At 53.3% G+C, this 26,993-nt stretch overlaps 1 protein-coding gene across 1 annotated transcript in view; it reads left to right on the forward strand.

Moving 5' to 3' along the window:
- The first annotated feature begins 12,328 nt into the window (after window positions 1-12,328).
- The window catches only part of LOC147084972 (protein tweety homolog 1-like), a 75,402-nt gene continuing 60,737 nt past the window's right edge, over window positions 12,329-26,993 (forward strand). Inside the window, exons 1-4 of the mRNA XM_085979393.1 lie at window positions 12,329-12,635; window positions 15,441-15,610; window positions 16,885-16,996; window positions 26,608-26,828. Coding sequence (XP_085835519.1) covers window positions 12,510-12,635; window positions 15,441-15,610; window positions 16,885-16,996; window positions 26,608-26,828 — 629 coding nt within the window. The 5' untranslated portion in view covers window positions 12,329-12,509. The remainder of the gene's footprint in view (window positions 12,636-15,440; window positions 15,611-16,884; window positions 16,997-26,607; window positions 26,829-26,993) is intronic.

Consider the following 26,993-nt stretch of genomic DNA (forward strand, 5'->3'; position numbering starts at 1 on the left):
GGCGCTAATGGGGCACAAAGCAACTAGCGCCCGGGCGAGGCGATATCTGCGCCTCTCGCGGAATTGACCGGTCAGTTTGCGGCGGCGCTAAACAATACCATCCGATCTCCTGCGCACGCAGAACTTGACGTCATTCGTCCATTCAACGTCCTTGTGACGCCCCGGAATGGTAATTGAGTGGCGCCCCCCTCCTTTCCGCCTGACGCAACCGATGACAGGTAGACTGGAATGCTTCCCAATCGCTGTGAGGCTGGGGGGGGGGGCGCTATTTAAAGGGGGCCACTTCCTGGCTTTCTGTGTGGTAGACCATTTTGCACCATTCGTTCTGACAGAGCGAGAGAAAGAGAGACTTCTGCATTGTGTCAACGCTGTTTGAAGTAGTTTTGGCTTCTGACCATCACTTTGCAGGTACTTTGGTTTTTGCCCTTTATTACTTTGATTGCCAAGTGACTATGGGGGCTGCACTAATTGGGGACATCGTCCTGCGCCAGCAGATTCGGAGGGCACAGAGATGCAGGGAGAGAGTGGCAATCATGGCCAGACGGAGGAGGGCCAACAGGCCTCTGTACAGAAGACCTTACCCTCCCAGGGTATTTCGCCAACAATTCTCCTACATTAATATGTCTGAGGAGCAGTGTTTGCGAAGGCTGCGCTTCAGCAAGGAGGTGGTCACTGAGCTCTGCCACCTGCTGCAGCCAGATCTGCAGCCTCAACTGAGGAGCAGGACGTCTCTGTCGGTGGCAGTGAAGATAACAGTGGCTCTCAAACTTTAAGCCAGCGGCTCATTTCAATCAGCCACTGGGGACATCGCCAATATCTCCCAGCTCGTGGTCCATTACTGCATCCGCCAGGTCACAAATGCCCTCCATAAAAGGAGACGAGAGCACATGTCTTTCCCCATGACCCTGGACAAGCAGCAAGAACGCACAATGGGCTTTGCGATGAAAGCGGGCTTCCCCATGGCGCAGGGCACCATTGACTGCACCCATGTGGCTTTGCGTGCTCCGCATGAGAATGCAGAGGATTTCTGTAACCGAAAGGGGTTCCATTCCTTAAACGCGCAGTTGGTCTTTGACCACAGACAGCTGATACTCGCTCTCAATGCCTGTTTTCCTGGCAGCAGCAACGATGCATACATCCTGCGCCTGACTACTGTGGCAGAACTTTTCCAGGCACCGCATCACCCAGGTGGTTGCCTTCTTGGGGACAAGGGATATCCACTGCGCACCTGGCTGATGACACCGATCCATATGCCCAACATCCCTGCTGAGCTGCGGTACAACGAGAGAGGTCAAGCTACCAGGAACATCGTTGAGCACACAATCGGCTTGCTCAAGCAACAGTTCCGCTGTCTGGACCATTCTGGAGGAGCCATGCAGTACTCGCCTGAGCGAGTCTCCCACTTCATTGTTGTGTGCTGCATGCTGCATAACCTGGCAATCCTCAGGACCCAGCCAATGCCACCAGGCCTTGGAGCACCACCAGAGGAGGAGGAACAGGAGGTGGATGCTCATCAGCAGCACCAAGGCGGGAGGGAGGCCCACAATGTAGAAACTGGAATGGCCGTCCGTCAACGGCTGATAGCAAGCCGCTTCTAGACCCCTGCTGGGGAAATGGCTTCTGCCATTGAGAACAACATGAATGAAACCAACCCGCAAACCCTAAGCTGGCCAACGCAGCAATGATTGCAAAGACCAAACATGGAGATTTTGAATACTAAAACTTATTTATTTTGCAAACTCTGTGTGTGTCATTTCCTCATGACAAACTAATAGAAAGAAATAGTAAAAAAACAGTCCTTAACATAACTGGTTCTCACAACCTGGATATAGATGAGAGCCCCGGGGAAATGTGCCCGATCCAGCGAGGGTGGCAGCAGTCAGTGCTCATGTGGCCTCAATCTGAGTCTGCATGAGAGCAGTCAGAGATGGGGTCATGGCAGCCAGTGACTGACTTGCAGCACTAAACGTTTGCGCAGCATCTGCCTGTGCTACAGTGAAGTGCTCCACACTCCTTCCCAGCGATTCAATGCATTCGGGCACCCTTCCTACTGCATCCAAGAGCTCAGTGTGCATGTCCACCGCCTGGGTGTTCATTTCAGCGGTCAGCCGCTCCTCCTCTGCGTCCAGTGGAGTAGGACTCGCTGGCACACTCTCCCTCCGGGGAGAAGGCCCCCGAGCTTCCCTACCCCCATCACGTTGCTGCAGCCCACTGGGTCTGGAGCTTCACCCTAATCAGACCCTTCCCCCCTGCTCCCCTCCAGGGAAGGCGTGACCGCAGTGTGGGCATGGGCTTCCTCGGGAGAGGGTGGCGCTGATGCACCGGCTTCATCTTCCTCCTCGCTGTCTCTCTGTCTGTCTCTCCGACTCTCTCTGTTTCTGTCTCTGAATATGTCTCCGTCTCTGTCTCTGTCTCCCTGTCTGTCTTTGTCTCTCTTCTCTTTGATTTTTCTTATTTTGTCTCTCTCTCTATCTGTTTCTGTGTTTGTCTGTATCTGTATCAATCTGCCTGTCTCTGTTTTTTGTTTGCCTCTGTCTGTGTCTGTCTGTCTGTCTTTGTCCATCTGTCTCTTTCTGTCTGTCTCTGTCGATTTGTCTGTCTCTGTCGATCTGTCTGTCTGTCTATCTGTCTGTCTGTCTCTTTCTGTTTGTCTGTTTGTCTCTGTCTACATGGCAGCTGTCTCCCATTCTGCCAGCGCATTTCACACCTAATCTAGAGCCGTCTTTTGTCTCCACTCGTCCTATCACCATCTCGTCTCGTTTTGAATACCTCTTAATGTCTCTTCTCTTTTGTTCTCTCCCAGCCTGGCCTTTTAATCTATTTCATTTCCTGTGCCTCTTTAGTCTTGACAAAGGGTTTTGACCCGAAACGTTGACTCTATTTCTCTCTCCACAGATGTTGCCTGGCCTGCTGAGTTTTTCCAGCATTTTATGTTGTTATTTCAGATTTCCAGCATCTGCAGTATTTTGCTATCGTATTAGTATAATTGAGGCCTGCCTTTTCAGTACAACAGTTGAGACAACAGCGAGACAGTGAGACAGTTCAAACAGACAGCCAGTCCGAATTCAAGTGCAGCCAACCAGCTCAAGAGAGAGATCATCATCGGAGACTCGAAGGAAGAAAGAAGAAACAGAGATCGTGGCAACCAAAGGCCTACAGAAACCAACACCAGCCAATATTACCACCAACCAGGTAATATTGGGCCACCGCGACCAACAAGGAACCAACCGCCGAAAAACTCACGAACCAAAGATTTGTTTCCACTCTACATGCTAGTCTAACTTACCCCTGGGTAAGATTTGGACACAAAAGACTCTAAAACTAGCCCTAACCAAAGAAAATCGGATACTTACCCGATAGATCCAACAGAGCGGCTAACCGCTTCAGGGTGCCTAGGAACTCCTCCACCGATTCCCCAGGTCGCTGTGCGCGAGTAGCGAGCAGATGCCTAGCATACACCTCATTCGTAGGCTGCTGGTAATGCGCCTTTAAGATGTCGCAGGCGGCCGGGTACGTGTCGGCGTCTTGGATGAGGGGGTAAACCCGGTGGCTTACCCAATTCCGCAGAATTCCGAGTTTCATACTCGCAGCGTCCGTAGCGTCTTTGACGGCTGCGGAATTGTCCAGGAAGAATTCCATACACATAAACCAGTGTCCGAAGCGTGCCGATGCGTCCGAAGCATGCGGGTCCAAATCCAAACGTTCGGGTTTCAAGAGTTGATCCATTGTGTTGAAAATTAAGTCAATAAAATTGATGTGCCTCAATAAATCCGAGACTCGATGTTAGCGAAACAAAACAAGGCTTTTATTGACTTAGAAGGTAACACACAAAGGAGAAAGTATCTTCCATCCAGAGGTCTGCCGTACTGGGTGTGCTGCAGGCTGGGCCAGCTTACATAGGAGCCAGGTATGGGCGGAGCCCTACACACAGTACAATACAATGGAAATGAAACTGAAACCAACCACAGTCTCAGGCAGAGAAATACTGTAAGAAGTCACACAACACCAGGTTATAGTCCAACAGCTTTATTTGAAATCACAAGCTTTCGGAGCGCTGCTCCTTCTTCAGGTGAAGTGGAGAAATGCATAAAGACACAGCTTATATAGTCAGAGAATCATGTCAGATGTTTACAGGTAACCTTTCCAACTGCCATTTATCACACCTCGGCAGAGAGGTAATCACAGCAGTCAAAGGTGTGAATGGTGTCCAAACAGGTCAGTCAGGGAAACATTACATCAAAGAACAATGAGGTGGGGTCACAAGGGGTCAAATATTGCAGATGCTGGGGTCTGTATGAAAAACAAAAAAACAGACAAAAAACATTTTTTTTGGCTGGAAATCACAGCAGGTCCGGAGCGGAGAAACTACGCCATGTTCTTCGCAGCCTTCAACGTGTCATCGATGACGACGAACACCTCGCTAAGGCCATCCCCACGCCTCCACTACTCGCTTTCAAACAGCCGCCTAACCTCAAACAGACCATCGTTCGCAGCAAATTACCCAGCTTTCAGGAGAACAGCGACCACGACACCACACAACCCTGCCACAGCAACCTCTGCAAGACATGCCAGATCATCAACACAGATACCATCATCACACGTGAGGACACCACCCACCAGGTACATGGTACATACTCATGTGACTCGGCCAACGTTGTCTACCTCATACGTTGCAGGAAAGGATGCCCCGGAGCATGGTACATCGGCGAGACCATGCAGACACTGCGACAACGGATGAACGGACACCGTGCAACAATCACCAGGCAGGAGTGTTCCCTCCCAGTCGGGGAACACTTCAGCAGTCAAGGACATTCAGCCTCCGATCTTCGGGTAAGCATTCTCCAAGGTGGCCTTCGAGACACACGACAACGCAAAATCGTCAAGCAGAAACTGATAGCCAAGTTCCGCACCCATGAGGACGGCCTCAACCGAGATCTTGGGTTCATGTCACGCTACATGTAACCCCACCTGATGCAGGGTCATCCAGACTCGAGTCGACATTGGCTTGTTCTCTCTACACAGATGCGGCCGGACCTGCTGTGATTTCCAGCCAAAAAAAATGTTTTTTGTCTGTTTTTTTGTTTTTCATACAGACCCCAGCATCTGCAATATTTGACCCCTTGTGACCCCACCTCATTGTTCTTTGATGTAATGTTTCCCTGACTGACCTGTTTGGACACCACTCACACCTTTGACTGCTGTGATTATCTCTCTGCCGAGGTGTGATAAATGGCAGTTGGAAAGGTTACCTGTAAACATCTGACATGATTCTCTGACTATATAAGCTGTGTCTTTATGCATTTCTCCACTTCACCTGAAGAAGGAGCAGCGCTCCGAAAGCTTGTGATTTCAAATAAAGCTGTTGGACTATAACCTGGTGTTGTGTGACTTCTTACATTTGTCCACCCCAGTCCAACTCCGGCATCGCCACACCAGAGAAACACTGATGAGTGATGAATGGAATATTTCATCACACGCATCAGCGGACTCAACCCAACTGAAGGCCCAGCGCAGGTGCAGTCTTCTACCACGTCTGAGGTACGGCAGGCCCCAACCGCCACAACTATAGAGAACCCCGAAATCGCGAACCTCTACAACTGTCAAGAAAGTCGTTTTGGTGAGCATTTCCTGGTCCTCTGGATTCCAGCCTAGCTAGTGTAGTGGGGTTGGGAGGGAAAGGGATTTTGGCCTAGAAATTCGGTGGGCTGCGCCACCAGTTAGCGCCCAAAGAGGGCACTTAGTGGGTTTAGCGCCACTGGCCACGCCTCCTGCTAAATTTAGCGGGGCACTAATGGCGGCGTTAGCCTGTAGCGCTGCGCCGCCACCGATGACGTCATCGGTGTGCGCAGTGCCCCGCTACAGCCCCGATCGCGATAATTGGTCGCGCCCCCCGCTGTAACGCTGGTCGCAATTTGCGACCGGTTCAGGGGGGCCTACCTGCAGTGGTAGTGGCGCTAATTAAAGGGGAGGTGCGGGGCGGCCATTTTTTTTGCTGGCTGCCTGCCAGCACCTCCTCGCACCGCCGTCCCCGGCCTCCTGAGCACCGCCCCCCCCGGCAGTGCCGGCTGTGTCCCAAGAGCCCAGCACTTCTCCTCGGTGCTGGGCTCTTTTGCCGGCACTCACGATCTCTGATCGCGCTGGTGCAGGCCCCTCCCCTTTAAGAAGGGGAGGAAGGCCTGCAGTACCGCAGCGCGCCGTGCCACAGCGTGTGGCGCTGCGGCACGTAACGCTGCGATATTCAGTATCAGTGCCCCAAGAGGGACGCGGGGTGCCTCGAGCAGCGCCCCGCTTCCGTTTGGGGCGCTGAAACTGAATATCGGGCTGGCGCAAGCGGCTCCGTCCGGAGCGCTAATTCCGGCGCCCAGGCGAGCTTGCCGCCCCAAATGGGGCGTCACCGAATTTCTAGGCCTTTGTGTATTGTAATTCTCCCTCGCTTATTCCGTGTGTTCCCCACCCTTTTTTAAGTGTAAATTTTATTGTATTGTATATATTCCTGTCTCAAAATAAAGATCTGAATTCTTTTGACTAACCCAGCTGTCTGTTGCAAGTTTATTACGACCCCCAAATAAGTCCAAAGTCTAGAACAAAAGGGAGTGGGAGCAATTCGAACCGCTCAAAGGAGTCAGAGGTGAAGATAACAAACAACACACACACCACCACCCCCTACAAGCTCCTCGAGCCTGTTACCCAGGAACAGTGGGAGGTCCATTCAACCCCTCGAGCCTGTTACACAGCAACAGGAGGAGGCCAATTCAGCCCCTCGAGCCTGTTACACAGGAACAGGAGGAGGCCCATTCAGCCGCTCGAGCCTGTTACACAGGAACAGGAGGAGGCCCATTCAGCCCCTCGAGCCTGTTACACAGGAACAGGAGGAGGCCCATTCAGCCCCTCGAGCCTGTTACACAGGAACAGGAGAAGGCCCATTCAGCCCCCTCGAGCCTGTTACACAGGAACAGGAGAAGGCCCATTCAGCCCCTCGAGCCTGTTACACAGGAACAGGAGGAGGCCCATTCAGCCCCTCGAGCCTGTTACACAGGAACAGGAGAAGGCCCATTCAGCCACTCGAGCCTGTTACACAGGAACAGGAGGAGGCCCATTCAGCCCCCTCGAGCCTGTTCCACAGCAACAGGAGGAGGCCCATTCAGCACCTCGAGCCTGAAACACAGGAACAGGAGGAGGCCCATTCAGCCCCTCGAGCCTGTTACACAGGAACAGGAGGAGGCCCATTCAGCCCCTCGAGCCTGTTACACAGGAACAGGAGAAGGCCCATTCAGCCGCTCGAGTCTGTTACACAGCAACAGGAGAAGGCCCATTCAGCCACTCGAGCCTGTTACACAGGAACAGGAGGAGGCCCATTCAGCCCCTCGAGCAGTTACACAGGAACAGGAGGAGGCCCATTCAGCCGCTCGAGTCTGTTACACAGCAACAGGAGAAGGCCCATTCAGCCACTCGAGCCTGTTACACAGGAACAGGAGGAGGCCCATTCAGCCCCTCGAGCCTGTTACACAGGAACAGGAGGAGGCCCATTCAGCCCCTCGAGTCTGTTACACAGGAACAGGAGGAGGCCCATTCAGCACCTCAGGCCTGTTACACAGGAACAGGAGGAGGCCCATTCAGCCCCTCAGGCCTGTTACACAGGAACAGGAGGAGGCCCATTCAGCCCCTCGAGCCTGTTACACAGGAACAGGAGGAGGCCCATTCAGCCCCTGGAGCCTGTTACACAGGAACAGGAGGAGGCCCATTCAGCCCCTCGAGCCTGTTACATAGGAACAGGAGGAGGCCCATTCAGCCCCTCGAGCCTGTTACCATAGGAACAGGAGGAGGCCCATTCAGCCCCTCGAGCCTGTTACCATAGGAACAGGAGGAGGCCCATTCAGCCCCTCGAGCCTGTTACACCATTCAATGAGAACTTGGCTTATCTGTAATAAAAACATAAAATGCTGGAGATACTCAGCAGGTCAGGCAGCATCTGTGAAGAGAGAAACAGCGTTAACGTTTCAGGTCGATGACCTTTCGTCAGAACTGGATAAAAGCAGGGAATGGAACAGATTGTTAAGCAAGTGAAGAGGCTGGGAGAGGGGGGAGGGGATGAAAGAACAATAGGGAAGGTCTGTGATAGGATGGAAGGTGGAAGAGATTAAGAGACATTAAGAGACATTCAAGGCAAAAGGGGATGGTAATAGAACATTGGTGTATCTCTATCTCTGCTCCATTTCCCCCAGATTTGGCTCCATTACCCCTAATCAACACAAGGGTAGGTTTTTATTAGATAATCTCCTTGTATTAAGATCAGTATGTGTCCTAGTTGCGCACGAACCATCGCCACCATCATCCGCCTCACTCCCTGGGCCTGGTTGCCAAGGGAACGCTTCTCACTGACCCCCTCCCCTCCCCGCACCCGCTCCGCCGCGGCGCATGCGCGGCGTCCCTCCGGCAAGCGGCCGGGCGTATGCCGCGATGACGTCAGCGCGCCACAGGCGAGCGGCACTGCCGCGTGTCACGTGATTTGTAGAGCCGAGCGAGAGAGGAGAGCGAGAGAGAGAGAGCTGTCAATCAAAGTCCCTGCCCACAGGGGGCTGAGAATCTCTTCTCAATGCAAAATCTGCAATAGTCTGAAATATAAGCAGAAATGACCAACAAAAAGAAACTGCACATCCAATAATCTGAAATAAAGATACAAATCTACAAATGAAGGGATAAGCACATCAGAAATAGGAGCAGGAGTCGGCCATTCGGCCCCTCGAGTCTGCTCCTCCATTCAGTGAGATCATGGCTGATCTTCGACCTCATCTCCACTTTCCTGCACTATCCCCAAATCCTTTCATTCCCTTAATATTCAAAAATCTATCGAACTCTATTGTGAATATACTCAACGACTGAGCCCCCACAGCCCTCTGGGGCAGAGAATTCCAAAGGTTCACCGCCCTCTGAGTGAAGAAATTTCTCCTCATCTCAGTCCTGAATGGCCGACCCCCTTATTCTGAGACTGTGACCCCTGGTTCTAGACTCCCCAGCCAGGGGGAAACATCCTCCCTGCATCTACCCTGTCAAGCCCTGTAAGAATTTTCTATGTTTCAATGCGATCACCTCTCATTCTTCTAAACTCGAGAGAATATAGGCCTAGTCTACTCAATCTCTCCTCATAGGGCAATCCCCCCATCCCAGGACCCAGTCTGGTGAACCTTCGTTGCACTCCCTCTATGGCAAGTATATCCTTCCTTAGGTAAGGAGACCAAAACTGTCCACAATACTCCAGGTGTGGTCTCACCAAGGCTATATTTAATGGCCCAGAACTTCGGGTCTCCACGGGTGAGTACGCACGGGGTACTCACCCGTAGGCCCGATGGAAATGCCGGTTTTCTGCATGCACTGCGCATGCGTGGGAAACCGGCACTTCCGCTCCCCTGAAAGAAGGGGTTCAGAGGTCGAACGCATGCGCGGGGGAGGCTGCGCCTGCGCATCGAACTTTGTTTTTTTTTTACAGGTTTTCCCGTGAAGGTAAGCCTGCAGAATTTAGAAAGGTAAAAACCAGGCGTAAGGCCTGCTTTTTACAAGGTGGGTGGTGAATTAATTAAAATTAAAACATTTTTTCCACAGGTTTATTATTTTGAAATAATTTAAAGCAAGGTAAGTTTATTTTTAGCCCCGATAGAAAATAAAATTATTTTTTTCAAAAGTTTAAATTATTGTTTAAAATAGTTATTTCATGTAATTTATAGTTTATTTAAAAAATGTGATTTAGAAAAACATTTATTTGAAGATTTAGGGCTAAAAATTCGGTGGCACCCCACCGCCTGGGCGTCGGAAGTCCCGCCCCGGAAGGAGCCGGGAGCGTCAGCCCGATATTCAGTTTCAGCGCCCCAAGCGGAAGCGGGGCGCTGCTCGAGGCGCCCCGCGTCCGTCTTGGGGCGCTGATACTGAATATCGCAGCGCTACGTGCTGCAACGCCACACGCTGCGGCACGGCGCGCTGCGGTACTACAGGCCTTCCTCCCCTTCTTAAAGGGGAGGGGCCTGCACCAGCGTGATCCGAGATCGCGAGTGCCGGCAAACGAGCCCGGCGCTGAGGAGAAGTGCCGGGCTCTTGGGACACAGGCGGCACTGCCCCGGGGGGGGGGGGGGGGGACTCAGGAAGCCGGGGACAGCGGCGCGAGGATGAGCTGGCAGGCGGCTCGCAAAAGAAAAAAGGCCGCCCCGCACCTCCCCTTTAATTAGCGCCATTACCGCCGCAGGTAGGCCCCCCTGACCCGGTCGCAAATTGCGACTGGCATTACAGCGGGGGGCGCGACCAAATATCGCGATCGGGGCGGTAGCGGGGCGCTGCGCACACCAATGATGTCATCGGTAGCGGCGCAGCGCTACAGGCTAACGCCGCCATTAGCGCCCAGCTAAATTTTGCGGGAGGCATGGCCAGTGGCGCTAAAACCACTAAGGGCCCTCTTTAGGTGCTAACTGGTGGTGCAGCCCACCAAATTTCGAGGCCTTAGTGCTATTTTGGGCCGTAGTATTTATAAGTCTTGACAGCACTTCCTGTCAATCTTATGAATGGAGCATTCCCTGCTCTGATTGGCTCCCCCATGGCCCACGTGGTCCCAGGGGACGCATCGAACTAACTGCGCCCCTAGGATACGCAAGCACTGCGCGCCGGCAGCTGGACCAGGCCCCGGATCGGAATTTCACGCGGGCCCACAACTCAACGGCCGCGCGCAAGGTAAGTGCAGGTCGGGGGCTTGCACCCGCGGGAAGCCCCCGACCCGAATTTCTGGGCCAATATTTTTTTATTTGCTTATGGGATCTGGGCGTCACAGGCAAGGCCAGCATTTATTGCCCATCCCTAGTTGCCCTTGAGAAGGTGGTAGTGAGCAGTCATCTTGAACCGCTGCAGTCCGTGTGGTGAAGGTACTCCCACAGTGCTGTTAGGGAGGGAGTTCCAGGATTTAGACCCAGCGACGATGAAGGATCGGCCGATATACTTCTAAGTCAGGATGGTGTGTGACTTGGAGGGGAACTTGGAGGTGGTGGTGTTCCCATGCGCCTGCTGCCCTTGTCCTTCTAGGTGGAAGAGGTCGCGGGTTTGGGTGTCAGTTTCTGTTTGACAATCGCCCCCTTCGAAGCACCTTGACATGTTTTACTGTTATTTAGATTTGAGAGACTGCCAAGAAAAAAAGGGCTGGAGCGCTCGATCAGGTAGCTGGAGAGAAACTGTTTCCTTGGACTGTGTGTGCACAGCGTGTGTCCAGAGAGAGAGAGAGGCAGAATTGGAAGAACTACTGTTTAAAATAATTGCTGCTTTCTCTCCACCATCCAGCAGTGAATGTGCCTGGTTTACTTCCAGCCTCACCATGTTTGTTGTCACTGGACAGGGAGCTGTGCAAACACAGCTTGACAGTAAGGCTGCGGGGAATTTCACAAAGAGCATCTATTGCAGGCACCGGGTGAGAAACAGGAGTGTTTTCCAAATGGTGAGAAATTAGGGACTGTAGAGGAGCGAAGGGATTTGGGTGGCCAGGTACAACAACAAATACAACTTGTATATATAGCGCCTTCAACGTAGTAAAACGTTCCAAGGCGCTTCACAGGAGTGTGAAAAGACACAAATTTAACACCGAGCCACATAAGGAGAACTTAGGGCAGATGACCGGTCAAAGAGGTGGGGTTTAAGGTGCATCTTAAATGAGGAAAGTGAGGTGGAGAGGTGGATAGGTTTAGGCAGGTAATTCCGGAGCTCGGGGCCCAGGCAACGGAAGGCACGGCCGCCAATGGTGGAGCGACTGAAATCGGGGATGCTCAAGAGGGCAGAATTAGAGGAGCGCAGAGATCTCGGCGAGTCGCTGGGCTGGAGGAGATCGCAGAGATAGGGAGAGGAGAGACAATGGAGGGATTTGAAAACAAGGATGGGGACTCTAAAATCGAGGACTGGGAGCCAGTGTAGGCCAGCGAGCACGGGGAGTGATGGGTGAACGGGACTCGATGCGAGTTAGGACGCGGGGCAGCAGAGTTTTGGATGAGCTCCAATTTAAGGAGGCGGGCCAGGAGTGCCTTGGAATAGTCGAGGCTGGAGGTAACAAAGGCATGGACGAGGGTTTCAGCAGCGGATGAGCTGGGGCAGGGGCGGAGACGGGCCTTGTTCTGGAGCTGGGAGCAAATATAAGTGGAGTCCCTTCGTGTTTCTGTAACATTGGCACGGCGCCTGCGATTGCCCTGTGTCACAGGACTCTCTCAGTCCCAATTCTCTCACACACACACACAAAGCCATTCTGTTTGGCTCATTGTTCCGCCTCATCTGTTCCAGTGTCAGCCAGTGCATCTCCTCGCCTGGGCCAGCCTCTCAGCAGCTGGGTGCGTGTTGGGGGTGGACGGCGAGGTGGGCAAGTGCCAGACTCAGATGTGCCATCGCAGACTCGGTGCTGAGAAGCGTAACACGGGAGGACTGTTGGTTTCCCCCCCCCCCCTCACCCGCCTCCTCCTTCACCGTAAGTGATCGGCGAGGCGGGAACTCGGACCCCCATCATGGACCCCGCACTCGGATACACGCCCTCCTGCTGGGCGCACTCTCTCCACGGGATCCCGAGGGTCAACCTGCGGTTTGAGCCGGCCGACAGCCTGTTCTCTCCTCGCGACTGGGACTATCAGCAGGTGAGAGCGTTTCATTGGTGGGGCCGGCGGGGGCGGCTCAGCTCCTGCTGCCAATCAGGGAGTCAGCTGTCTTCCTGAGTGAGGCACCACCTAGTCGAAGTGCAGGGTCTGCCGGCTCATCGGCCGAAAGCGTGTAATAGAACTGGGATTGGGAAGGGGGGTGTTGTGGTGGATGCTCAGTCAGTCTAACTCTCGCCTCAGGCTCAGAAGGGCGTGCGTTCGAGCCTTACTCCATAGACTTGAGCCCATACTTCACGTTGACACTACAGTGCAGTACTGAGGTAGTGCTGCACTGTCGGAGGGGCAGTACTGTGGGAGTGCCGCACTGTCGGAGGGGCAGTACTGAGGGAGCGCTGCACTGTCGGAGGGGCAGTACTAAGGGAGCGCTGCACTGTCGGAGGGGCAGTACTGAGGGAGCGCTGCACTGTGGGAAAGGCAGTACTGAGGGAACGCTGCACTGTCGGAGGGGCAGTACTGATGGAGCGCTGCACTGTCAGAGGGGCAGTACTGAGGGAGCGCTGCACTGTCGGAGGGGCAGTACTGAGGGAGCGCTGCACTGTGGGAAAGGCAGTACTGAGGGAACGCTGCACTGTCGGAGGGGCAGTACTGATGGAGCGCTGCACTGTCAGAGGGGCAGTACTGAGGGAGCGCTGCACTGTCGGAGGGACAGTACTGAGGGAGTGCTGCACTGTCGGAAGGGCAGGACTGAGGGAGCGCCGCACTGTCAGAGGGGCAGTACTGAGGGAGCGCTGCACTGTCGGAGGGGCAGTACTGATGGAGCGCTGCACTGTGGGAAAGGCAGTACTGAGGGAACGCTGCACTGTCGGAGGGGCAGTACTGATGGAGCGCTGCACTGTCAGAGGGGCAGTACTGAGGGAGCGCTGCACTGTCGGAGGGACAGTACTGAGGGAGTGCTGCACTGTCGGAAGGGCAGGACTGAGGGAGCGCTGCACTGTCGGAGGGGCAGTACTGAGGGAACGCTGCACTGTCGGAGGGGCAGTACTGATGGAGCGCTGCACTGTCAGAGGGGCAGTACTGAGGGAGCGCTGCACTGTCGGAGGGACAGTACTGAGGGAGTGTTGCACTGTTGGAGGGGCTGTACTGAGGGAATGCCGTACTATCGGGGCAGCAGTACTGAGGGAGCGCTGCACTGTTGGAGGGTCAGTACTGAGGGAGAGCTGCACTATCAGAGGGGCAGTACTGAGGGTGTGCTGCACTGTTGGAGGAGCAGTACTGAGGGAGTGATGCACTGTCGGAAGCGCAGTACTGAGGGAGTGCTGCACTGTCGGAGGAGCAGTACTGATGGTGTGCTGCACTGTTGGAGGAGCAGTACTGAGAGAGTTATGCACTGTCGGAAGGGCAGTACTGAGCGAGTGCTGCACTGTCGGAAGGGCAGTACTGAGGGAACGCTGCACTGTCGGAGGGGCAGTACTGTGGGAGCGCTGCACTGTCGGAGGGGCAGTACTGAGGGAGCGCTGCACTGTTGGAGGGACAGTAATGAGGGAGTGTTGCACTGTCGGAGGGGCTGTACTGAGGGAATGCCGCACTGTCGGAGCAGCAGTACTGAGTGAGCGCTGCACTGTCAGAGGGCCAGTACTGAGGGACTGCTGCACTGTCGGAAGGGCAGTACTGAGGGAGCGCTGTACTGTCGGAGGGGCAGTACTGAGGGAGCGCTGCACTGTCAGAGGGGCAGTACTGAGGGAGCGCTGCACTGTCAGAGGGGCAGTACTGAGGGAGAGCATTGATACAATTCCATCAGGTGACAGGAACAAAGTGGGAGCACTGATACAATCCCATCAGGGTACAGGGACAGCGTGGGAGCACTGACACAATCCCATCAGGGTACAGGGACAGCGTGGGAGCACTGATACAATCCCATCAGGGTACAGGGACAGCGTGGGAGCACTGATACAATCCCATCAGGGTACAGGGACAGCGTGGGAGCACTGGTACAATCCCATCAGGGTACAGGGACAGCGTGGGAGCACTGATACAATCCCATCAGGGTACAGGGACAGCGTGGGAGCACTGGGTATCATCCCATCAGGGTACAGGGACAGACTGTGTATAATCCCATCAGGTATGAGGTAAGAATTTCAATCCAACATAAGTAACAGAGATAAATTCATCATGAACCGACATACATTTCACACACACTCACCGAACGCTGACAGACACACACACTCATACCTACACACAGACACACAAACATACACACACACCAATGCACACACACCTACTTATACACTCACACGCAGACACTTACACAATTTCACACACATAGCCACAATCTATTTTACTTCATTGCCTTATTCAGGATTCTCTCTCCCTCTCTCTTCCCCTGTTTCTCTCTATTTCTCTGTAATCGCTCCCTCCCCATCTCTCTGTCTCTCTCTCTCTCTGTCTCTCTCGCTGTTCCTGTCCTTTTCTCTTTCTCTCTCCCTCGCACGCTCTCTCTCTCTCTCTGTCACTATCCCGGTCCCTCTCCCTCGCTCTCTCTTTCTCTCTCTCTCTCTTTCTTTCTCTCTCTCTCTGTCTCTCTCTCCCTGTCCCTCTCTCACTCCCTCTCACTGTCTCTCCTCCTCTCTGTCTCTCGACGTCTTCCTCTCTGTCTCTCCCTTTCTCCTTCTGTCTCTCCCTATCTCCGTCTCTCTCCCTCCCTCTCTTCCCCCCCTCTTTCTCTCTCTTGCTGTCTGTCTATCCCTGTCCCACATTGTCTCTCTCTCTCTCATTCTCTGTCTCTCTCTCTCTCTCTGTCCCTGCCCCTCCCTCTGCCTCCCCCCCCCTCCCGCCGGCTCCCCACAGACCCTGCTGTTCCTGGCTGGAGTGACCGCCCTCTGTCTGGCTCTGAACTTGCTGCTGATCCTGATTTACTTTCTCCGCCTCTGCTGCTGCAGCCCGGGTGAGGGGGAGACCAAGCGACAGGAGACATGTTGTCCGTCGTGGAGCAGTGTGGCTGCAGTCATCATCTGTGGGTGAGTGCAACTCGCAAACCATCGACACATCTCCAAATCCAGCAGCTTCCAAAAACTTTCACCCTCATCAATCACCAGCAACTGAGTTACAGGCTGGAATCTAATCGAGGGGTTCGGGGGGATAATATAGAGAATAACAGATACCCGGGAGTGAGTTACAGGCTGGATTCTAATCGAGGGGTTCGGTGGGTTTATATATAGCATAACAGATACCCAGGAGTGAGTTACAGGCTGGAATCTAATCGAGGGGTTCGGTGGGTTTATATATAGCATAACAGATACCCAGGAGTGAGTTACAGGCTGGAATCTAATCGAGGGGTTCGGTGGGTTTATATATAGCATAACAGATACCCAGGAGTGAGTTACAGGCTGGAATCTAATCGAGGGGTTCGGGGGGTTTATATATAGAATAACAGATACCCAGGAGTGAGTTACAGGCTGGAATCTAATCGAGGGGTTCGGGGGGTTTATATATAGAATAACAGATACCCGGGAGTGAGTTACAGGCTGGAATCTAATCGAGGGGTTCAGGGGTTTATATATAGAATAACAGATACCCTGGAGTGAGTTACAGGCTGGAATCTAATCAAGGGGTTTGGGGGGTTTATATATAGAATAACAGATACCCGGGAGTGAGTTACAGGCTGGAATCTAATCGAGGGGTTCAGGGGTTTATATATAGAATAACAGATACCCAGGAGTGAGTAACAGGCTGGAATCTAATCGAGAGTTTCAGGGGGTTTATATATAGAATAACAGATACCCGGGAGTGAGTTACAGGCTGGAATCTAATTGAGGGGTTCGGGGGGTTTATATATAGAATAACAGATACCCAGGAGTGAGTTACAGGCTGGAATCTAATCAAGGTGTTCGGGGGTTTATATATAGAATAACAGATACCCAGGAGTGAGAGTTACAGGCTGGAATCTAATCGAGGGGTTCGGGGGTTTATATATAGAATAACAGATACCCAGGAGTGAGTCACAGGCTGGAATCTAATCGAGGGGTTCAGGGGGTTTATATACAGAATAACAGACACCCCAGGGGGAGTTACAAACTTGAATCTAATTTGAAGGCGATCCGGGGTGTGAAGTTCTCCCAAGTGTCCTCGGCCAATATTTATCCTGAACCAACACCATTAAAACAGATTATCTGTTCACTTATCTCATTGACTGCACTTCAAACAGTGCTTCATTGCTTGTTCGACACGTTAATAAGTCCAGAGGTCCTGAAAGTCTGTGTATGAATGCAAATTCTTTCTTTCTATCTTGCAGTACTGGAATTGGAATCGGTTTCTGTGGGAACAGTGAGATTAACGATGGGATGTACCAGGCAACATATTCACTGGAAAATGTCAACCACACCCTGGTAACCATGGAGACATTGGTGAGAGAGCCAGATTGAGGCACCTTCTCCCCTAGCGTGGACTCTACCCACCCATTGAATCTCCTCCCACAGCCCATGTACACTCTTCCCTATCACGGACTCTACCCACCCATTTAATCTCCTCCCACAGCCCATGTACACTCTCCCCTATCATGGACTCTACCCACCCATTTAATCTCCTCCCACAGCCCATGTACACTCTTCCCTATCACGGACTCTACCCACCCATTTAATCTCCTCCCACAGCCCATGTACACTCTCCCCTATCACGGACTCTACCCACCCATTTAATCTCCGCCCACAGTCCATGTACACTCTCCCCTATCACGGACTCTCCCCACCCATTTAATCTCCTCCCACAGCCCATGTACACTCTCCCCTATCACAGACTCTACCCACCCATTTAATCTCCACCCACAGCCCATGTACACTCTCCCCTATCACAGACTCTACCCACCCATTTAATCTCCACCCACAGCCCATGTACACTCTCCCCTATCACGGACTCTACCCACCCATTTAATCTCCTCCCACAGTCCATGTACACTCTCCCCTATCACAGACTCTACCCACCCATTTAATCTCCACCCACAGCCCATGTACACTCTTCCCCTATCACGGACTCTACCCACCCATTTAATCTCCTCCCACAGCCCATGTACACTCTCCCCTATCACAGACTCTACCCACCCATTTAATCTCCTCCCACAGCCCATGTACACTCTCCCCTATCACGGACTCTCCCCACCCATTTAATCTCCTCCCACAGCCCATGTACACTCTCCCCTATCGCGGACTCTACCCACCCATTTAATCTCCTCCCACAGCCCATGTACACTCTCCCCTATCGCGGACTCTACCCACCCATTTAATCTCCCCCCACAGTCCATGTACACTCTCCCCTATCACAGACTCTACCCACCCATTTAATCTCCTCCCACAGCCCATGTACACTCTCCCCTATCACAGACTCTACCCACCCATTTAATCTCCTCCCACAGTCCATGTACACTCTCCCCTATCACAGACTCTACCCACCCATTTAATCTCCTCCCACAGCCCATGTACACTCTCCCCTATCACAGACTCTACCCACCCATTGAATCTCCTCCCACAGCCCATGGACACTCTCCCCTATCACAGACTCTACCCACCCATTTAATCTCCTCCCACAGCCCATGTACACTCTCCCCTATCACGGACTCTCCCCACCCATTCAATCTCCTCCCACAGCCCATGTACACTCTCCCCTATCACAGACTCTCCCCACCCATTCAATCTCCTCCCACAGCCCATGTACACTCTCCCCTATCACGGACTCTCCCCACCCATTCAATTTCGACCCACAGCCCATGTACACTCTCCCCTATCACGGACTCTCCCCACCCATTCAATCTCGACCCACAGCCCATGTACACTCTCCCCTATCACGGACTCTCCCCACCCATTTAATCTCCTCCCACAGCCCATGTACACTCTCCCCTATCACAGACTCTCCCCACCCATTCAATCTCGACCCACAGCCCATGTACACTCTCCCCTATCACGGACTCTCCCCACCCATTCAATCTCCACCCACAGCCCATCTGCACTCTCTCCTATCATGGACTCTCCTGACTTAGATAATCGCCACCCACAGCCCATGAACACTTTATCTTAACATGGACTCCACCCCACCTATATCTACTTGTTAATAATTTCAATACGAGCAGTAGAAATTAGTGTGGAATAATTAATAATTAGTAGAGGAATATTAATAGGTAAAATGGGAGTGATGCGGAGAAGAAACGGGGCATTAGAGATTGAAAGGGCATATTAATAATTAGGTTTGGAATATTGCTGTTTAGTTTGGAAGTATTAGAACTGCAGATTGGACTTTTGCTAATTAGTATATAATTAGCTAATCAGTATTGGAATGTGATAAATACCGTAAATTAGTATTCTAGTTTTGCTAATTAATATTGGTGTAATGGAGACATTAAGTTGTCATTTCTCGAGAGAAATTAGATTGAGAAGTATGGGGAGAAGGTGGGTAGGTGGGGTTGAGGGATATGGGGAGACGGTGGGTAGGTGGGGTTGAGGGATATGGGGAGACGGTGGGTAGGTGGAGTTGAGGGATATGGGGAGAAGGTGGGTAGGTGGGGTTGGGGGATATGGGGAGAAGGTGGGTAGGTGGGGTTAGGGATATGGGGAGAAGGTGGGTAGGTGGGGTTGGGGGATATGGGGAGAAGGTGGGTAGGTGGGGTTAGTGATATGGGGAGAAGGTGGGTAGGTGGGGTTGAGGGATATGGGGAGAAGGTGGGTAGGTGGGGTTGGGGGAAAAGGGGAGAAGGTGGGTAGGTGGGGTTGGGGGATATGGGGAGAAGGTGGGTAGGTGGGGTTGAGGGATATGGGGAGAAGGTGGGTAGGTGGGGTTGGGGATATGGGGAGAAGGTGGGTAGGTGGGGTTGGGGGATATGGGGAGAAGGTGGGTAGGTGGGGTTGAGGGATATGGGGAGAAGGTGGGTAGGTGGGGTTGAGGGATATGGGGAGAAGGTGGGTCGGTGGGGTTGAGGGATATGGGGAGAAGGTGGGTAGGTGGGGTAGGGGGATATGGGGAGAAGGTGGGTAGGTGGGGTAGGGGGATATGGGGAGAAGGTGGGTAGGTGGGGTTGAGGGATGTGGGGAGAAGGTGGGTAGGTGGGGTAGGGGGATATGGGGAGAAGGTGGGTAGGTGGGGTTGAGGGATATGGGGAGAAGGTGGGTAGGTGGGGTAGGGGGATATGGGGAGAAGGTGGGTAGGTGGGGTTAGGGATATGGGGAGAAGGTGGGTAGGTGGGGTTGAGGGATATGGGGAGACGGTGGGTAGGTGGGGTTGAGGGATATGGGGAGACGGTGGGTAGGTGGAGTTGAGGGATATGGGGAGAAGGTGGGTAGGTGGGGTTGGGGGATATGGGGAGAAGGTGGGTAGGTGGGGTTAGGGATATGGGGAGAAGGTGGGTAGGTGGGGTTGGGGGATATGGGGAGAAGGTGGGTAGGTGGGGTTAGGGATATGGGGAGAAGGTGGGTAGGTGGGGTTGAGGGATATGGGGAGAAGGTGGGTAGGTAGGGTTGGGGGATATGGGGAGAAGGTGGGTAGGTGGGGTTGGGGGATATGGGGAGAAGGTGGGTAGGTGGGGTTGAGGGATATGGGGAGAAGGTGGGTAGGTGGGGTTGGGGATATGGGGAGAAGCTGGGTAGGTGGGGTTGGGGGATATGGGGAGAAGGTGGGTAGGTGGGGTTGAGGGATATGGGGAGAAGGTGGGTAGGTGGGGTTGAGGGATATGGGGAGAAGGTGGGTCGGTGGGGTTGAGGGATATGGGGAGAAGGTGGGTAGGTGGGGTAGGGGGATATGGGGAGAAGGTGGGTAGGTGGGGTAGGGGGATATGGGGAGAAGGTGGGTAGGTGGGGTTGAGGGATATGGGGAGAAGGTGGGTAGGTGGGGTTGAGGGATATGGGGAGAAGGTGGGTAGGTGGGGTAGGGGGATATGGGGAGAAGGTGGGTAGGTGGGGTTGAGGGATATGGGGAGAAGGTGGGTAGGTGGGGTAGGGGGATATGGGGAGAAGGTGGGTAGGTGGGGTAGGGGGATATGGGGAGAAGGTGGGTAGGTGGGGTTGAGGGATATGGGGAGAAGGTGGGTAGGTGGGGTTGAGGGATATGGGGAGAAGGTGGGTAGGTGGGGTAGGGGGATATGGGGAGAAGGTGGGTAGGTGGGGTTGAGGGATATGGGGAGAAGGTGGGTAGGTGGGGTTGAGGGATATGGGGAGAAGGTGGGTAGGTGGGGTTGAGGGATATGGGGAGGTGAGTAGGTTGTGTTGGGGGATATGGGGAGAAGGTGGGTAGGTGGGGTAGGGGGATATGGGGAGAAGGTGGGTAGGTGGGGTTGAGGGATATGGGGAGAAGGTGGGTAGGTGGGGTTGAGGGATATGGGGAGAAGGTGGGTAGATGGGGTTGGGGATACGGGGAGAAGGTGGGTAGGTGGGGTTGGGGATATGGGGAGAAGGTGGGTAGGTGGGGTTGGGGATATGGGGAGAAGTTGAGTAGGTGGGGTAGGGGGATATGGGGAGAAGGTGGGTAGGTGTGGTTGAGGGATATGGGGAGAAGGTGGGTAGGTGGGGTTGAGGGATATGGGGAGAAGGTGGGTAGGTGGGGTTGAGGGATATGGGGAGAAGGTGGGTAGGTGGGGTTGAGGGATATGGGGAGAAGGTGGGTAGGTGGGGTAGGGGGATATGGGGAGAAGGTGGGTAGGTGGGGTTGAGGGATATGGGGAGAAGGTGGGTAGGTGGGGTAGGGGGATATGGGGAGAAGGCGGGTAGGTGGGGTAGGGGGATATGGGGAGAAGGTGGGTAGGTGGGGTAGGGGGATATGGGGAGAAGGCGGGTAGGTGGGGTAGGGGGATATGGGGAGAAGGTGGGTAGGTGGGGTTGAGGGATATGGGGAGAAGGTGGGTAGGTGGGGTTGAGGGATATGGGGAGAAGGTGGGTAGGTGGGGTTGAGGGATATGGGGAGAAGGTGGGTAGGTGGGGTAGGGGGATATGGGGAGAAGGTGGGTAGGTGGGGTTGAGGGATATGGGGAGAAGGTGGGTAGGTGGGGTTGGGGATATGGGGAGAAGGTGGGTAGGTGGGGTTGAGGGATATGGGGAGAAGGTGGGTAGGTGGGGTTGGGGATATGGGGAGAAGGTGGGTAGGTGGTGTTGAGGGATATGGGGAGATGGAGGGTAGGTGGGGTTGAGGGATATGGGGAGAAGGTGGGTAGGTGGGGTAGGGGGATATGGGGAGAAGGTGGGTAGGTGGGGTTGAGGGATATGGGGAGAAGGTGGGTAGGTGGGGTTGGGGATATGGGGAGAAGGTGGGTAGGTGGGGTTGAGGGATATGGGGAGAAGGTGGGTAGGTGGGGTTGGGGATATGGGGAGAAGGTGGGTAGGTGGTGTTGAGGGATATGGGGAGAAGGTGGGTAGGTGGGGTTGAGGGGTATGGGGAGAAGGTGGGTAGGTGGGGTTGGGGATATGGGGAGAAGGTGGGTAGGTGGTGTTGAGGGATATGGGGAGAAGGTGGGTAGGTGGGGTTGAGGGGTATGGGGAGAAGGTGGGTAGGTGGGGTGGAGGGATATGGGGAGATGGTGGGTAGGTGGTGTTGAGGGATATGGGGAGATGGAGGGTAGGTGGGGTTGAGGGATATGGGGAGAAGGTGGGTAGGTGGGGTTGAGGGATATGGGGAGAAGGTGGGTAGGTGGGGTTGAGGGATATGGGGAGAAGGTGGGTAGGTGGGGTTGGGGATATGGGGAGAAGGTGGGTAGGTGGGGTTGGGGATATGGGGAGAAGGTGGGTAGGTGGGGTTGAGGGATATGGGGAGAAGGTGGGTAGGTGAGGTTGAGGGATATGGGGAGAAGTTGGGTAGGTGGGGTTGGGGATATGGGGAGAAGGTGGGTAGGTGGGGTTGGGGATATGGGGAGAAGGTGGGTAGGTGGGTTGGAGGGATATGGGGAGAACATCAGAAATAGGAGCAGGAGTCGGCCATACAGCCCCTCGAGCCTGCCCCGCCATTCAATAAGATCATGGCTGATCTTCTACCTCATCTCCACTTTCCTGCACTATCCCCATATCCCTTCATTCCCTTAATATTCAAAAATCTATCGATCTCTGTCTTGAATATACTCAACGACTGAGCCTCCACTGCCCTCTGGGGTTGAGAATTCCAAAGATTCACCACCCTCTGAGTGAAGAAATTTCTCCTCATCTCAGTCCTAAATGGCCGACCCCTTATTCTGAGACTGTGACCCCTGGTTCTAGACTCCCCAGCCAGGGGGGAAACACCCTCCCTGCATCTACTCTGTCAAGCACTGTAAGAATTTTGTATGTTTCAATGAGATCACCTCTCATTCTTCTGAACTCTAGAGAATATAGGCCTAGTCTATCAATCTCTCCTCATAGGAAAATCCCCCCATCCCAGGAACCAGTCTGGTGAACCTTCGCTGCACTCCCTCTATGGCAAGTATATCCTTCCTTAGGTAAGGAGACCAAAACTGTCCACAATACTCCAGGTGTGGTCTCACTAAGGCCCTATATAATTGCAGTAAGACGTCTTTACTCTTATACTCAAATCCTCTTGTAATAAAGGCCAACAGACCATTTGCTTTCCTAATTGCTTGCTGTACCTGCCTGTTAACTTTCAGTGATTTGTGTACAAGGACACCCAGGTCCCTCTGAACACCAACATTTCCCAATCTCTCACCATTTAAAAAATACTCTGCTTTTCTATTTTTCCTACCAAAGTGGATAACTTCACATTTCTCCACATTATATTCCATTTACTATGTTCTTGCCCACTCACTTAGCCTGTCTATATCCCCTTGAAGCCTCCTTGCATCCTCCTCACAACTTACATTCCCACCCAGCTTTGTATCATCAGCAAACTTGGATATATTACATTCGGTCCCCTCATCCAAATCATTGATGTAGATTGTGAATAGCTGAGGCCCAAGTACTGATCCTTGTGGTACCCCACTAGTCACAGCCTGCTAACCCGAAAATGACCCGTTTATTCCTACTCTCTGTTTACTGTCCATTAACCAATCCTCAATCCATGCTAGTATATTACCCCCAATCCCATGAGCCCTAATTTTGTTTAATAACCTCTTATGTGGCACCTTATCGAATGCCTTCTGAAAGTCCAAATACACCACATCTACTGGTTCCCCCTTATCTATTCTGCTAGTTACAACCTCGGAAAACTCCAACAGATTCATCAAACACGATTTCCCTTTCAAAAATCCCTGTTGACTCTGCCCAATCCTATTATTATTTTCTAAGTGCCCTCTTACCACGTCCTTAATAATGGATTCTAGCATATTCCCTACTACTGGTATCAGGGTAACTGGTTTGTAGTCCCCTGTTTTCTCTCTCCCTCCTTTCTTAAATAGCGGGGTTACATTTGCTACCTTCCAATCCATGGGAACCGTTCTAGAATCTATGGAATTTTCGAAAATGACAACCAATGCATCCACTATCTCTATAGCCACCTCTTTCAAAACCCTAGGATGTAGGCCATCAGGTCCAAGGGATTTATTGGCTTTCAGTCCCATTCATTTCTCCAGTGCATTTTTTTTACTAATACTAATTTCTTTCAGTTCCTCATTCTTGCTAGAGCTTTGGTTCTCCACTATTTCTGGGAAGTTTTTTGCATCTTCTTCCGTGAAGACGGACACAAATTTGGGCAAAAATTCGGTGGCGCCCCATTTGGGGCGCCAGTCTCGCCTGGGCGCCAGAAGTCCCGCCCCGGAAGGAGCCAGGAGCACTAGCCCGATATTCAGTTTCAGCGCCCCAAACGGAAGCGGGGCGCTGCTCGAGGCACCCCGCGTCTGTCTTGGGGCACTGATACTGAATATCGCAGCATTACGTGCCGCAGCGCCACACGCTGTGGCACGGCGTGCTGCGGTACTGCAGGCCTTCCTCCCCTTCTTAAAGGGGAGGGGCCTGCACCAGCGCGATCCAAGGTCGCGAGTGCCGGCAAAAGAGCCCGGCACCGAGGAGAAGTGTCGGGCTCTTGGGACACAGCCGGCACTGCCCGGGGGGCTCAGGAGGCCGGGGACGGCGGCGCGAGGAGGTGCTGGCAGGTGGCCAGCAAAAAAAATGGCCGCCCCGCGCCTCCCCTTTAATTAGCGCCACTTCCGCCGCAGGTAGGCCCCCCTGACCCGGTCGCAAATTGCGGCCGGCGTTACAGCGGGGGGCGCGACAAAATATCGCGATCGGGGCGGTAGTGGGGTGCTGCGCACACCAATGACGTCATCGGTGGTGGCGCAGCGCTACAGGCTAACGTCGCCATTAGCGCCCCGCTAAATTTCGCGGGAGGCATGGCAGTGGCGCTAAAACCACTAAGGGCCCTCTTTAGGCACTAACTGGTGGCGCAGCCCACCGAATTTCTAGGCCAAAGTATTTGTTTAATTTCACAGTAATTTCCTTATTCCCCATTATAACTTCTCCTGTCTCAGCCTGTAAGGGACCCACATTTACATTCGCTAATCTTTTCCTTTTTACATACCTATAGAAGCTTTTACTGTCCGTTTTTATGTCTCTCGCTAGTTTACTCTCATATTCTAGTTCCCCTTTCTTTATCACTTTCTTGGTCCTCCTTTGCTGAATTCTAAAATCCTCCCAATCCTCAGGCTTACTATTCTTTTTGGCAACATTATAAGCCTCTTCATTTAATCTAATATTTTATTTAACTTCTCCTGTTAGCCATATTTGGACCACTTTCCCTGTGGGGTTTTTGTGCCTTAAAGGAATATATATTTTGTTGCAAATTATGTATTAATTCTTTAAATGCTAGCCATTGCTTGTCTACTGTCATACCTTTTAATCTAGTTTCACTATCTACATTAGCCAACCCGCCCCTCATACCTACGTAGTTTGCTTTGTTTAGATTTAAGATCCTAGTTTTGGATTTAATTCAATCACTTTCAAACTCAATATAAAATTCTATCATATTATGGTCACTCTTCCCGAAAGGGCCCTTTTTTACAAGGTGGGTTGGTGGATCAATGGATATCGGAAAAGTTCGGTTGGTTGGGTTGAGGGATATGGGGAGAAGATGGGTAGGTGGGGTTGGGGATATGGGGAGAAGGTGGGTAGGTGGCGTTGAGGGATATGGGGAGAAGGTCGGTAGGTGGGGTTGGGGATATGGGGAGAAGGTGGGTAGGTGGCGTTGAGGGATGTAGGGAGAAGGTGGGTAGGTGAGGTTGAGGGATATGGGGAGAAGGTGGGTAGGTGGGGTTGGGGGATATGGGGTGACGATGGGTAGGTGGGTAGGTGGGGTTGAGGGATATGGGGAGAAGGTGGGTGGGTGGGGTTGAGGGATATGGGGAGAAGGTGGGTAGGTGGGGTTGGGGGATATGGGGAGAAGGTGGGTCGGTGGGGTTGGGGGATATGGGGTGAAGGTGGGTAGGTGGGGTTGGGGGATATGGGGAGAAGGTGGGTAGGTGGGGTTGGGGGATATGGGGAGAAGGTGGGTAGGTGGGGTTGGGGGATATGGGGAGAAGGTGGGTAGGTGGGGTTGGGGGATATGGGGAGAAGGTGGGTAGGTGGCGTTGAGGGATGTAGGGAGAAGGTGGGTAGGTGAGGTTGAGGGATATGGGGAGAAGGTGGGTAGGTGGCGTTGAGGGATGTAGGGAGAAGGTGGGTAGGTGAGGTTGAGGGATATGGGGAGAAGGTGGGTAGGTGGGGTTGGGGGATATGGGGTGACGATGGGTAGGTGGGTAGGTGGGGTTGGGGGATATGGGGAGAAGGTGGGTAGGTGGGGTTGGGGGATATGGGGAGAAGGTGGGTAGATGGGGATGCGGGATATGGGGAGTAGCTGGGGTTGAGGGATATGGGGAGAAGGTGGGTAGGTGGGGATGAGGGATATGGGGAGAAGGTGGGTAGGTGGGGTTGAGGGATGTGGGGAGAAGGTGGGTAGGTGGGGATGAGGGATGTGGGGAGAAGGTGGGTAGGTGGGGATGAGGGATAGGGTAAGATGGAAGTTGTTGGGCCTGACGGACTGATCCTGATCATAAATCTCCAGTGTTGCTCCCACATTCCGTTTCCCAATCTCCCGCCAGGTGTCCAACGCCACGGAGATCCTCAGCAGGGTTGTGCGGGAGGACCTGACCCATCTGGAGGAGATCTTCTCGGAGAGGGCGGAGTTCTTGGTGATAACCCGTAACAGCCGGCGCCAGGCCGAGGCCCTGCTTCTCCACATCCGGCAGCTGGCCTTTTGGAGAGGCCTCAAGCACAGCCCCCTGGAGCTGGCCGAGCGCGGGAGCCACACCGAGGACTACAGGTGAGGAGAGGTGAGCTCCCATTCGTCCGACCCACAGCTCGCTCCCCAACCACACCCAAACCAGAGAGGGGGAGGAGAACAGGGGAAAGGAACTTCAGAACTGCACCGAGACAAGGGCGGGGAGCAGATTAAATATGTGTCAATATGGCCGCCCTCTAAATCACT

Source organism: Somniosus microcephalus, unplaced genomic scaffold, assembly GCF_052327205.1.
Source record: "Somniosus microcephalus isolate GS21.2 unplaced genomic scaffold, FLI_Smic_1.0 unresolved_chr9, whole genome shotgun sequence".
Lineage (NCBI taxonomy): Eukaryota > Metazoa > Chordata > Chondrichthyes > Squaliformes > Somniosidae > Somniosus > Somniosus microcephalus.